The 13,609-nt window shown below is 44.8% G+C and overlaps 1 protein-coding gene across 1 annotated transcript in view; it reads left to right on the plus strand.

Annotated features, from left to right (window-relative positions):
* WSCD2 (WSC domain containing 2) overlaps positions 1-8,122 on the plus strand; it is a 59,519-nt gene extending 51,397 nt beyond the window's left edge. Inside the window, exons 5-6 of the mRNA XM_044685456.1 lie at positions 474-549; positions 7,714-8,122. Of these exons, the coding sequence (XP_044541391.1) occupies positions 474-549; positions 7,714-8,066 (429 nt within the window). The 3' untranslated portion in view covers positions 8,067-8,122. The remainder of the gene's footprint in view (positions 1-473; positions 550-7,713) is intronic.
* The last annotated feature ends 5,487 nt before the right edge of the window (positions 8,123-13,609 follow it).

Raw genomic sequence — 13,609 nt, forward strand, 5'->3', positions numbered from 1 at the left:
GCTGGGAGGGGGCTTAGAACAGAGAATGTCAGAGCTGGGAGGGGGCTTAGAACAGAGGATGTCAGAGCTGGGAGGGGGCTTAGAACAGAGAATGTCAGAGCTGGGAGGGGGCTTAGAACAGGGGATGTCAGAGCTGGGAGGGGGCTTAGAACAGGGAATGTCAGAGCTGGGAGGGGGCTTAGAACAGGGGATGTCAGGGCTTGTATACCAGATCTGTAACATTCTACAGGGCATCAGCTTTGTAGGCTCCTATTGTTCTTAGAAAGAATTAATTACCTATAGCGGTCCTCCACTGTACTGTATCCCCTTCCCATGTTCCCACTCTGGAAGGGCAACCAGATCTCTCCCTGACAAATGATGACAAGGTGGACAATGGAGGAACACGCAACCTGGGCACTGGGGACGCTGGCATCCCAGAAGAATCCCCCAATCTTGCGGGTGCTCCTTATTCCCTCTGAGAACAAACCCCAAAGCTACCTCCACCTGAGTTTGGAAAGGGAGATGCTAAGCGACCAGACCCCAACAAATATGGCAACCCTGATCCACAGGGTGTGGAAGCTGCCACTCCTCGGAGGAAGCTGCCACCCTATAGTGGAGCTGCTACTCCATGCTATGAGCTCCAGAGGCCACTCTCCTAGCCCCTGGGCTTATCCATGGGCCCTAAGGCTACCTGACTATTCTGCCCAGCTATTGGCCTAGTCTACCTCCAAGAACCTCCACTTTTTCAAATAAAATTCTTTTCTTCTGGACTGAACGGAGTTTGAGTCTCCCATTCTTGGGGCGAGACCCTGCTACAAACTTGGGTGTGTTTCTCCCACATCAGTGCTTCCTCACTATCCTTGAACTGGTCTCAATTCCCCAAATATCTCCAGACTTTGGAGCACCACAACATGGTGCAAAAAATATTACATCTTGAGTCAGAAGGTCTGGATTTGACTCGGCCTTCTGCTGTTTGCCGACTGTGTGACCTTGAGCCAGTCCTTTCTCTTCCTTTCCCCCCATCCCATTAAAATGAGGGAGTATGAGTGGGTGAACTCCATCAAATCAATTATAAGCATTTATTGAGCTCCTACTATGTGCCAGGCATTGTGTTAAGCCCAAGGAATACAGAAACAAAAGGAGAGCAGTCTATAAGAAGAAACATGTCCACATGAAACAGATACAAAACAGCAGTGGTTCCCAAACTACCTACTGCCCCCTTTTCAGAAAAAATATTACTTAGCCCCCTAGAAATTAATTTTTAAAAATTTTAATAGCAATTAATAGGAAAGATAAATGCCCCTGTGGCCATCACCACCCATCCTGGATCGTTGCAGCACCCACCAGGGGGCGGTGGCACCCACTTTAGGAATCACTGCAAAACAGAAACCAAAAAAATACTAAGAAAAACTTAAGGGTTGAGGCATTAGCAGCCAATAGGATTTGGGCAGCTAGGTGACGTGTACTTAGAGCCCCAGGCCTAGACTCAGGAACACTCATCTTCATGAATTCAAATTCAACCTCATATCTCTATGTCCCTGGACAAGTTGCTTAACCCTGCTTGCCTCAGTTTCCTTCTTTGTAAAAATGATCCGGAGAAGGAAATGGTAAACCACTCTAGTATCCTTACCCACCCACCCCCCAAAAAAAACCAAATGGGGTCATGAAGAGTCAGACATGAATGAAATGACTGAACAACAAGGATTGGGAAAGAACTAATTCAGGAGATGGCAATTGAACTGAGGTTTGACAGAAAGCAAGGATTTTAAGAATTTAAGTATGATCCTGTACAAATACACAGAGGTGGGAGATGACCTCTAGGTCCTTTCTGGATCTAACATTTTAGGGCTATGAGTGGATCAAAGACTATGACAGAGAAGGGGCTGGAAGATAAGGAACCTTTACCTCCCACGCTCACTACTCCCTCAAGTCTCCTCCAGCCTTCTAGGCTACCTAAGACTGAATGATCTCTAAGGTCCTTTCCAGGTATGATTTCCTTCCTTCTCCTGCTGACTGGCCTTTCTCTCTAATTAGAGAAATTTTGCTATTTCCTTCTCCAGCTCATTTTATAGTTAAGGAAACTGAGGCCAACAGGGTTAAGTGACTTGCCCAGCATCACTCAGCTAGTAAGTGTGTGAGGTCAAATCTGAACTCAGGTCTTCCTGACTCTAGGCCTGGTCCTCTCTCCCCTGTGCCACCCAGCTGTCCAAGATTTAGAGTTACAAAGGACTTTATAGGTCAGCTAGTTCTACTCTCCTCGTTTATTTTTATTGGGGGGGGGGCAGGGTTTCAGTTACCCAAAGAAATAATTTTTGATTTTTATCTTCTGACATTTTATAATTCAGATTTTCTCCTTCCCTACCTTCCTCCCATTCCCTGAGGTGGTAAATATTCTGATATAGGTTATACCTGGACATTTCCTACAATATGTATTTCCATATTTCTCCTACTCATTTTACACACAGAAGAATAAACTGAGACTAGAGAGGGTTCATATATTTAGACCTACAAAAGAATTTCAAAGGCCAACTATTTCAACCCCCTTCACTTTCTACATAATGAAACTGAGATCTAGGATAAAGAAAAGACTGACCCAAGATGATACAAGTAGAGGTGGAATTCAAACCCAAGTCCTCTGAGTCCAGAATTCATGCTCTTTCCATTCTTGTCCAAGATCCCATGAATAAATAAGCAGCAAGGCTGAGTTTTGAACTCAGGTCCCTTGACTCCTATGCCTGTCCTCTCTCCATAACCACCTCTCCCTTCTGTTTGAAGGTCCAAAGGCTCTCTGCTTCCAGAGTTCAGTCTTTCCTGAGTTTCATCAATAAGGAGAAGGACCAGTGTGGAAGGGCTCCCTAGTGCTGGCCTTTGTAGTAGGGATACAGCTGTTGGAGACACAGCGCTGCCTCTCACCACCCTACCACACCCCCAGTTCCAGCTGGGCATCTCCCCCATCCAGGCTGAAGGCCCCTGTAAAATCTGGATTTTGTTCCATGACATTAATTTTATGATCTCCCTGGAGCAAATCCAAAGCAAAGTTTTATGTGATATGATTACACAAGGTGAATTGTCCTGGATCTGTGTAATGAAACAGATACTGTGTTTAATGATTCTTTGGGGAATTAAGTGCAGTTAAGCTATTAATCAGGCATGGGTTCCTGCAGGAGAAAGAGACAGAGAAGCAGAGACCTAGAGCCCACGTGCCTCGTGAGCCACAGGGACGTGCCTGCATTCTAGCTCTGGATGAACTAGTGCCCGTTAGCAATGTTTATTGCAGGACATGCATGCTAAGATCAGTTACCAAGAAACCAGGGAGAACTGGAAGGGCTTCCCGACTCCCCAGCTTATCGCTGCTCCCCAACACAAAGCACTTGGAGATGAGACGACTCGGGGACCTGGAGTAGTGAGGGCTAAGCCCAGGCTCATTGAGGATTGTAGGATAATAAATGGAGCTGGGAAGAGTCTTAGTGGCCATTGAGCCCACTCATTTTCTGATGAGGAAACTGAGGTTCAGGTGAAGTGACTTGGCCAGGGTCACACAGACTAGTAAGTATCTAGGGATGGATTTGAATTTTGGTCTTCTTGATTCCAGTCTCAGTTTTTTATCGAATACCCTGCCCTGGAAAGAGACTGAAAAGACTGGATTTGAATTCTAGTTTGACCACCTTCAAATTCAAGACCACAAACTTTAATTAAGCACATACCACATGAAGGGCACTGCTTAAGGGGCTGGGGATGCAGAGACAAAACTCCTTAAACCCTCAGGGAGTTGGCCTTCACCCGAGGGACAGATAAATACAAAACATTGTTAATTTTCAGAAGACAGAGAAAATACTAACCATAGAGGGAGGAGTAGTGGGGAAGATTTAGGAAAGGCCTTTACATAAGGGTTGGCACCTGAGCTGGGGCTATATTAGCTAGGTGCCCATGTTTGATGTGATATTATTACACCAACTGAATTGTCCTGGATCTGTGTAATGAAGTAGACACTGTGCTTAATGATTCTTTGGGGAATTAAGTGCAGGTAAGCTATTAATCAGGCATGGGGAGTGAGTTTACCTCCCTGGGCCTCAGTTTCCCCATCTATAAAATGAGGGAATCGTACCAGAGAGTCTGTAAGGTTGCTTCCAGTTCTAAGTGCAATGATCAATTTACCTGTGAAGCAAAAAGATATTCTGGTCCTATGACTTTGGATGGCGCAGAGCCTCTAGGGTCTAAGGGAAAGGCCTGGACCATAAGAGGAGGGAACTGTGGGGGAGGAATTTATACTGTGCTAGCCTGAGTAAAGACTCAACCCTACACATTCTTGCAGTGTCTGCCAGGCGATTAGGAAGCCATCAGTGTAAACGGGTGGGAAAGGTCTGTCCCTTTTTTTAAACTCCGACCTTCCATCTTAGAATCAATACTATTAGTTCCGAGGCAGAAGAGTGTTAAGGGCTTAGCCACTGGGGTTGTGACTTGCCCAGAGTCAAACAGTTAGGAAGTCCCACCTTTGAATCCAGGACCTCCTATCTCTATGCCTAGCTCTCTATCCACTGAGTCACCTAACTGCCCCAGGAGAGGTCTCTCTACTGTTGTGTGCTCAAGGGATTATGGCTGTTAGAATTCGAGCTCTTAGAAGCAAGAATTATTTCCTTTTTTGCCTTTGGATCCCCGGCACCTAGGACAATCATTTTCACACGGTATGGGCTTAAAAATATTTGTTGAATTGAATTGAATCAAATTGTACCCAAGGGCTCTCAGCTCCTTCGTGCCATCCATGGCATATCTGTGCCAAAATATGGGCAAAATCATAGAATCTCAGCACTGAAAGTTCGATTATAGAATCCAGACAGTCTCAAAACAGAAATCCTCACCTTCAGCATCCCAGACAAAAATTCTTTCACTTTTCCCTAATAGACCTCCAAAGACAAGGAACTCACTGCATTATGAAAGAGTCTGGTCCACTTTTTTGGATGGCTCTAATTTCCAGAAAGTTTCTCTACTACCAAACTGACATCAGCTTGCCTGTAACTTCCCCCATGACTCCTGGTTGGTCACTCTGAGGCCAAGCAGAATAATGCTGAAGTTTTTTCCCCACATGATAGCTTTTCAAAAATAACAACATTTATTTTTTTATTTGAAAAAGTTTATTTAATTAATTGATTTCAAATATTTTTCCATGTTTCCATGATTCATGTTCTTTCCCTTCCCTCTTCCCACCCCCCTCTCGTAGCCAATGAGCAATTCCACTGGGTTTTACATAATAACAACATTTATTTATTAAGATCTACTTTGTGACAAGCACTGCACTAAGCACTTTACAAGTATCTCATTTGATCCTCACAATAACTCTGGGAAGTAGATGCTGTTATTATCCCTACTTTACAGTTAAGGAAACTGAGGCAAACCAAGGTTAATGGACTTGCCTAAAGATGTATAATTAGTAAGTGTCTGAGGCTGGATTTGAATTCAGGTCTTCCTGTCTCCAGGTCCAAATCTCTACCCACTTTACCACCTAGACAGTAATCATGTCCCCTGATCTCTTCCCTGAGATTTCCCTAAATCATCTGTTCAATTTTAACTTAATTTCCTTGGATTACATGTCTCTGAGTCCCTTCTCCATCCTGGTCACCCTCTCTCTTCATCCTTCTTGTTAAAAGCCTTTGTAAAACGTGGGACCAGGAACTGAGAAAGGGCATGACTAGGACAGAGTCCAGTGGGTATGTCAGCACTTTGGTTCTGGACAGCGCCCTTCTCTGAATTCAGCCTAAAGTCACTTTAGTTTTCTCAGGGTCACTCCCCATCAACTCCTACTAAGCTTACTGGATGCTCCAACTGCTAGGACCCTCCCTCCCTAACTCCTTTGAATTCACTTGTATTTACTCTCTTTATAAGTCTATTCCATTTATATACAGATAGATATGGACAAATAGCAGAAACAAGTTTTTAAATACATTAAATAAAGTATATAGGATTAAAAAGGAAACTGATTATGTTGAAATAACAGTTATCAAGATGGTAAAAAAAAACAAAAAACTTCACAGACTTTCTGAAATCTATTCAGGGATTGGTTGGGTGTGGAAGGATTCCAGGTTAAGGACTCCTGATCTAGTCCAACCTTTTATTTTGCATATGAGGACACTGAAAACTGGAGAGGTTGCCCAAGGCCACACAGGTAGTAAGGAGCAACTTTAGGATTTGAACTCAAGTCTTATAATTCTATTGAAAAATGACTAAACACGGTAGCTAAGTGGTGATGTGGATAGATTGTTAGCCTGGAATCAGAAAGACTCCTGTTCCTGAGTTCAAATCCGACCTCAGACACTTACTAGCTGTATGACCCTGGACAAATCACTTAACTCTGCCTCAGTTTCTTCATCTATAAAATGAGCTGGAGAAGGAAACGGCAAACCAGTCTGTTATTTTTGGCAATAAAACCCCAAATGGAGTCATGAAAAAGTCAGACACGACTGAAAAATGACTGGACAACAAGAGCCATTGAGCAACTAGGTGGTGCAGTGGATAAAGTGCTACACTTGGAATCAGGAAGAAGCCTCATCTTCATGAGCTCAAATCTGGCCTCAGACACTTACTTAGCTGCATGGCCCTGGGAAAATCACTTGACCTGGTTTGCCTTCATTTCCTTTTCTGTAAAATAAGTAGAAGGAGATGGCAAACCACTCCAGCATCTTTGCCAAGAAAACCCAAATGGGGTCACAAAGAGTCAGACACAACTGAACACGTTATGTCTCAAAATCCAGCCTTCTCTCCACAATACCACTAGTAAAAAATATCAGAAAAAAGACCCCCTGGGCTGGGAGATTGGACCCTGGTATGGCAATAGTGTGACCTTGGTTGGGCAAGACTTTATAGTTCTCTCAAACTCTACTTTCCCATCTATAAAAAAAGGTTACATAGAATGTTCTAATCTCTTACTTTGAAAAATTTAAAAGCTATATAAATGCTAGATCTTTTTTAATCATTCACATGCATCTGGTCTTAACCCATTATAACAGTATGGGCCCAATTAGGCAGATAGATTATAATAATGTGTTTCTGTGTTTTGAAAAAGTGTCCTTTTTACAGGCATTAAAAATTCCCAAGGATCCAGAGCATCCTGGAGGTGGGCTAGGGTGAAAGGAAAACCATTGGGGGAGGGGGAGAAGTAAAAGCTTTACTGCAAATATATTTCTTTTGCTGTTTAGCATCCATGCCTAGAGGCCCAGAATTCCAACTAGAGCTCCTTTCAGTGGTCTTCTGAAAGGCCTCCTAGAGTCTTAGGATTGTTTAAAGGAGGTGGAGTCGTCTAGTGGAGCCCCATCATTTTAGAAAGGAAAAAAAGACCTGGAATGGAGAAGGGACCTGAACAAGGTCTCATAGTAAAGCTGGGACTTGAACTCAGATCTTCTGGCTTCCCTCTCATTATAAAACCGAAAATTCATGAGTAGAAGAGGACCCATACTCAGAAACAAGCTTTCTTTTTACCCTTCTTCCCCAAAACTGTTCCACAGTGGGGGATAAGTATTTATGATCAGTCAGAACATGAGTTTTAGTGCTGGAAGAAACTTCAGAGACCATTGAGTCCAAACCCCTAACTTTACAAAAAAGGAAACTGAGACCCACAAGAGATTAATTGATACCCCAAATTCACATGACATTGGAGATAAAATTTGAACCTGAATCTTCTGACTTCATACTATATTACTCAGTATCTCCTCTGAGGGCTCATTCACTATCCCTTCTCTCTTTCAGAGTGGCCAGAGTTTGTGAAGAATTACGCACCATGGTGGGCCACGCACACATTGGACTGGCTGAAGTATGGCAAGAAAGTGTTGGTGGTACACTTTGAAGACCTCAAGCAGGACCTGTTCACCCAGCTGGAGAGGATGGTCAGCCTCTTGGATGTGGATGTCTTTGAGGACAGGCTTCTGTGTGTGGAGGGCCAGAAGGATGGAAACTTTAAGCGCTCAGGGTTGAGAAAGCTAGAGTATGACCCTTACACCCCTGAGATGCAGAACACCATCAACTCCTACATCAAGATGGTGGACAGGGCCCTCAAACTGAGGAACCTCACAGGAGTCCCGGATGACTACTACCCGAGATGATGAGGAGGCCTGTGGGGAGAAAAGTATAGCGGGAGGGAGGGAAGGATGGAGGAGGACCAAGGACCCCAACAGAGTAGACCAGCCCCATACTCTCAGAGCTAGCCAGAGTATTGGGCTACGTTTCAGTCTTGGCTTTTTGAATGACCCATTTTGCTGCTATTCCCATTCAGGAATTCCCTGCATGAAAACCAACTCATCCTTAAGAGGTTGTTCAGACATTTCCACCAATCCAATAGGTTGTTCAGGCACACGCACACACACACACACACACACACACACACACACACATTTCTGTCTGTCTTCCTTTCACCCTCCTTTCTTCTTCCTTCCTTCCTTTCATTGTTCCTTCCTTCAAAACTTCCTGTGTTCCTTCCCTTGTTGCTTCCTTCCTCTCTTTTTCTTTTTCTCCTCTCCTCTCCCTCTTTGTCTCTTCTGTTTCCATCTATCTCCATCCATCTCTGTCTCTCTCTATTCCTTCTCCTCTTTTTTCCCTATCTTGCTCTCTTCTTGCCTTCTTTCTCTCCTTCTGTCTAACTGTCTCCATCTCCTCTCTCTGTCTCTGTCCCTCCCTCTGCCTATCTCTGTCCTCCTGTGTGTCTCTCTTCCCACATATCCTCTGCCTTCTCTTTCTTTATCACAGTCTCCTCACCTTCAAGACCACCAAAAGTGGTGCCAATTGAAGCCCTCTTCTATTTAACACTTCCTTGATTATTACCCTTGGTCTTCATGACTGTTTCCTCCCCTCAACGATTAGTTTCTGCCTAGGGGTGAGAAGGCTCACCTCATGGGAATAGGGCCAGGAAGAGAAGTGATTATCCTTCAGAGCTGGCCAGTGAAGTGGGGAAAAAGTGGTGATAAAAAGAAAAAAGGGTTCAGACATGTCCCCCACTCTCCCCCAGCTTATTCACCTGATCTTCTCCTGGTGTCCTCCCCCAGTACCCCACCTGAGAATATGAAGGTATAAGAGGGACAGTGCTGGAGTCATGAGAGACTCAAGTTTGAACCCCACTTCTGACACCTGTTAGCTGTATGTCCCTGAGCAAGTCAGAATCTTTCTAGCCTCAGTTTCTAAATCTACCAAATGGGGAGAATAATATCTGCAGCATCTACCTTCACAGGCTCCTGTTATAAGGATCACACAAGACTGCAGAGACATTAATGTGCAAGGCTAAATTATTAGTAAGGTCTTGAGGCCAATACAGAAAGAGTGGCTTATAGAAAGCATGCTAGACTTAGCATCAGGAAAGACCTAGGTACAAATCCCGCTTTGGACCTTTACCAACTGGGAAGACTTTTTAGTTTCCATGACTTTGATGGAAAGATATCCCACACAGGAAATTTTCAAGACTGAAAAACTACTAGATGCCTCAGTCTTTTGAGAATCTGGGCTTGTTCTCTAATAATACTATCTTTACTTGTCAAAGTAAAGATAGAGAATCAGATTCGGAGATAGAGGAGATCCTGAGTTCAAATCTAGCTGCAGGCACATCCTAGCTGTGTGACCCTGGGCAAGTCACTTAACTCCAGATGCCTAGCCCTTACTGCTCTTCTGCCCTGGGACTGATACTTAGTATCTGCTTTAAGTCAGAAGATTAAAAACTTTTCCTGATACTAAAACAAAAAATAAAAAACCCTTACCAGTACTTAGCATCAGTTCTAAGACAGAAGGTAAGGTTGTTTTTTTATTTTGTTCCTAAAATGTGGGATGGGAAATCCCAGAGCAACCCCTTCTCATCTGAGGGTCCTGGGCTTCCTGGATGAGCTGGTGAGCTAAGGAAAAGCCTGCAGACACCTGTGGCCCTCAAGAGCCAATAACCAATGGGACTTGATTTTTCATCTCCCCTGCCCCGACTCTGTACAGGCATAGGGGAAGTGATGACCACACTGGAGAGGGCCTCAATGCCCACCAGGGAGTAAAAGGAGAGGCATGCATGGAGGGAGATCAGAGCCCTAGGATGAGGTTCTCTTCCATGGCAGCCAACAGACAGACAGACTCCCATGAACTCCCTGTCATTTGGTGCCTCTTTTTCCAGGTCTAGATACAGAGAATGTGTGTACTGCTTGGACACTTAAGGAAATAAGCATCATAATTCACATTTCTAGCAAGACAGAGAGAGACCAGACCTTGGGATTCTACTGCGACTGCCATATACTAGCAGTATGACCCTGGGGAAGTCACTTAACATCTCCAGGGGTGCCTTAGACAACCCTAAGACCATAAAATACGGACAGCTTGCTATTCCGCTTCCATGGAAGGAACTCCCACTCCTGGGAACTCTCCAGGCCAATGAAATCCTGGGTCTAGAACCAAAATTGATGATGCATTCCCATGGTGATTAAAGGTCTTTAGAGCTCTTGGAGATAAGTACTGCAGGTTTTATTCTCCCTATTCTTTAGATGAGAAAACTGAGGCTCAGAGGGTTTAAGAGGTGTAGGGGGTCTGATTGCATGGTGATCTGTCTGCCTAGAACAGGAATCCTTAAGTCTCAACCAGATCCCTGCATTCTACCAGTCCCACCCGCCTGGCTTGACTTCTACCTCCCTATGAACATAAATAGACTGGCCTCCAGCCCTAAGACATGCCTGTTTTTCTTGGAGAGACTTTTAAAGGACCGGATAGGGGTGGGAAAGGAGGGAGAAAGACCTCTCTAGACAAAAACTGCTTTCTCATCCTGGAGGCACCAAACCAAAGGATTCCAGGGCGCCCGAGTCTCTGGAACATCCATCCCACAGAGATGGCTTTCTTCAGCTCAGTATGGGAAGGTGCAGCCCGTCCCCCAGCCCAGAGCCCTCATCCCCACGTTCTCATCCACCAAGGTCCTCAGTAACACCTGACAGCCTTCCCACCTTGTGGTGTGGATACAGAAGCCATACGGTGTCCACACAGATTCTTTCCGACTGTCTGTTCATCATGTGCAGTCCCCTGTTGCTCGGAATGCTCCCTCTGCCTTCATCCTCTGCTCACTCCCAGGAGAGAAGCACACCCAGAAGGTGGCTGGAGGCCAACAAAGAATATATTTTTTTAAGAGGTGTATGAGGAACCTGCTTCCCCTTGGGAGAGGGGACGCCCTTAATCCCTCGATTCTCCCTCACCCACATCCCTTGACTTGACTCGACCCCTCAAATCCCTTGTCTTCATCTGGGTGTGGACATCTGTATACCAAGGGACTCCCGAGCCCAGGGGCCTTGGGGTCTCTGAATGTATTTTGTATGTAGTTCCTCAGACTGATTTTTAGTCTTTATTTAGCAAATCAAGGTGGGAGGGGAAGTTGGGGTGCCCTCACCCTGATTGAAGGCCAGCTCCCTGGAGGGCAGCATGGCCAGAAGATGGACAGCCCAGAGCTGCTTCTGCCTGGGGGCTTGACCCAGCCACCCACCTCTGTCTGAACACTCCTCAGGTTAATGCCATCATTAAATGAGCATTTTGTCAATTTTCTCGGAGGTGACTGTGGTCCGTGTGGTACCTTGTGCTCAAATCGTGTGTGGATTATGTGTGATTGTATGTGAGGATACAAATGTGCCAACCCACTTGGGCAGATACTTCAATGTGGGTATGTGAAGTCTCTCTGAAAGAGAATCAAGATCTGGAGTCTGACATTTCTAAATGGGAATCCATGGCAAACTCACTTAATATCCTTCTCAACATGGCACTAGTTCTAGAATCTGACAACCCTGCCTCTGATGCTTACTACCTGTACAACCTTAGGCAAGTTCCTTCCTCTCTCTGGGCTTCAGTGTCTTCATCTGCAAAATGAGATGGCTGGGCTAGATAACCTCAGAAGTCCCTTCTTAGCTCTGGATTTAAAATCCCATTGTCCTAAGTCTCCTTTCCCTTCTATGGGCCTCAGTTTCCACATATGTGAAATGAGGGGTTTGGACTAGATGACCTCAGATCCCTTCTTAGCCCTGGATTTAAAATCCTATCATCCTAAATTCCTTCCCTTCTGTGCGGGCCTCAGTTTCCACTTATGTAAAGTGAGGGGTTTGGGCTAGATGACCTCAGAGATCCCTTCTTAGCTTTGGATTTAAAATCCTATCCTGGGGCAGCTGGGTAGCTCAGTGGATTGAGAACCAGGCCTAGAGATGGGAGGTCCTGGGTTCAAATCCAGCCTCAGACCTTTCCCAGCTGTGTGACCCTGGGCAAGTCACTTGACCCCCATTGCCCACCCTTACCACTCTTCCACCTGCCAATACACAGAAGTTAAGGGTTTAAAAAAAACATACTCATAATAAAGACTCGCTCCTTTAAAAAAAAATCCTATCCTAAGTCCCTTCCCCTCTATGGCCCTCAGTGTCCTCATGTAAAATGAGGGGGTTGAGCAAGATGACTTCTGGGATCTCTTCCAATTCTAGCTCTATGAAATTCTACCTTTAAAGTAGACATAAGACTCAAATAAGGTCACGTGAGTAAAGTGCTTTGCAAACTTTCAAGGAGTATAGAAATGTTAGTTACTAGTTTCATCACAGTTTGCAAAATATTTCCCTGCCCATAGTCCAGTGAGGCCAGTAGTACAAGTGTGCTGGTCCCCATTTTACAGCTGATTTACATGTTCAGATACTCTGAAGCTTACAGAAAAGGGCTCAGGGAGAGCACTAGCTCACATTTCTGTCAAACCTTTGAGTTTCTGAAGGGTTTTCTTTACAATAGCTCTGAGGGAAGTCATCCGAGGGTCATTGTCCTCTTTTTAGAAACTGAGGTCCTGAGAAGGACCCCAAAGCGAATAAGTATTAAAACTAGAATTCGAACCCAGATCTCCAGACTCCCAAGTCCAACACTTATCCATGACCTCATGGGACTGTCCAAGTTCACACCAGGACTTCTAAAATTCAGGTCTTCTGAATAGGAATAAGAAGATAGGACTTTAATTGTTACTTAGCTGCTTCGTTTGGGGATATTCTTGCTGGAAGTTCCTTACACTAAACTAATGAGACCACGGATCCAGGTGAAAAATAAAAAGTTAGGGTTTGCAAAGCATCGTGACTTACATGGTCTCATCTGAGTCCCACAAAACCTTGTGTAGTGAGGTATTGTGCCCATTTGATGAATCATGAGACAGAAGTGAAACATCTTCCCAAGAGCAATAGAGCTCACAAGAGTTTGAGGCAAGATTGGAAGCCAGGATCTTCCTGCCTCCAAACCCAATGGTTTTTTCCATTAGTGTCCATGTGAATATAATTGTCGTGTGTGTGTGTGTGTGTGTGTGTGTGTGTGTGTGTGTGTGTGTGTAGGAACAGATGAAGAGCAATGGCCTGTGTATTTGTTTGATTCTACCCTTCAGTGAGTATCCATATTTGTCTGCCATGAGTGGCAAATGCTGGCCTTGTGTGACTGGGTGAGTGACTCTGCTTCCCCATGTGGATGGGAATGGATGTGGGTCTGAAGAAAGAGATCCTGTCTCCTGTGTGTTGATATTTAGGGTCGAGTTGGGGATGGGAGGGGGTGTCTGGAGGAGACGTGAACTGGCATCTGAGGAGTCTTGTGGATGGGTGGGTGCCCACATCTTCAAACTCCCAAATGGTTTTTTCAAAGAGAACTCTGTATT

Source organism: Gracilinanus agilis, chromosome 1 (assembly GCF_016433145.1).
Source record: "Gracilinanus agilis isolate LMUSP501 chromosome 1, AgileGrace, whole genome shotgun sequence".
NCBI classification, from domain to species: Eukaryota; Metazoa; Chordata; class Mammalia; order Didelphimorphia; family Didelphidae; genus Gracilinanus; species Gracilinanus agilis.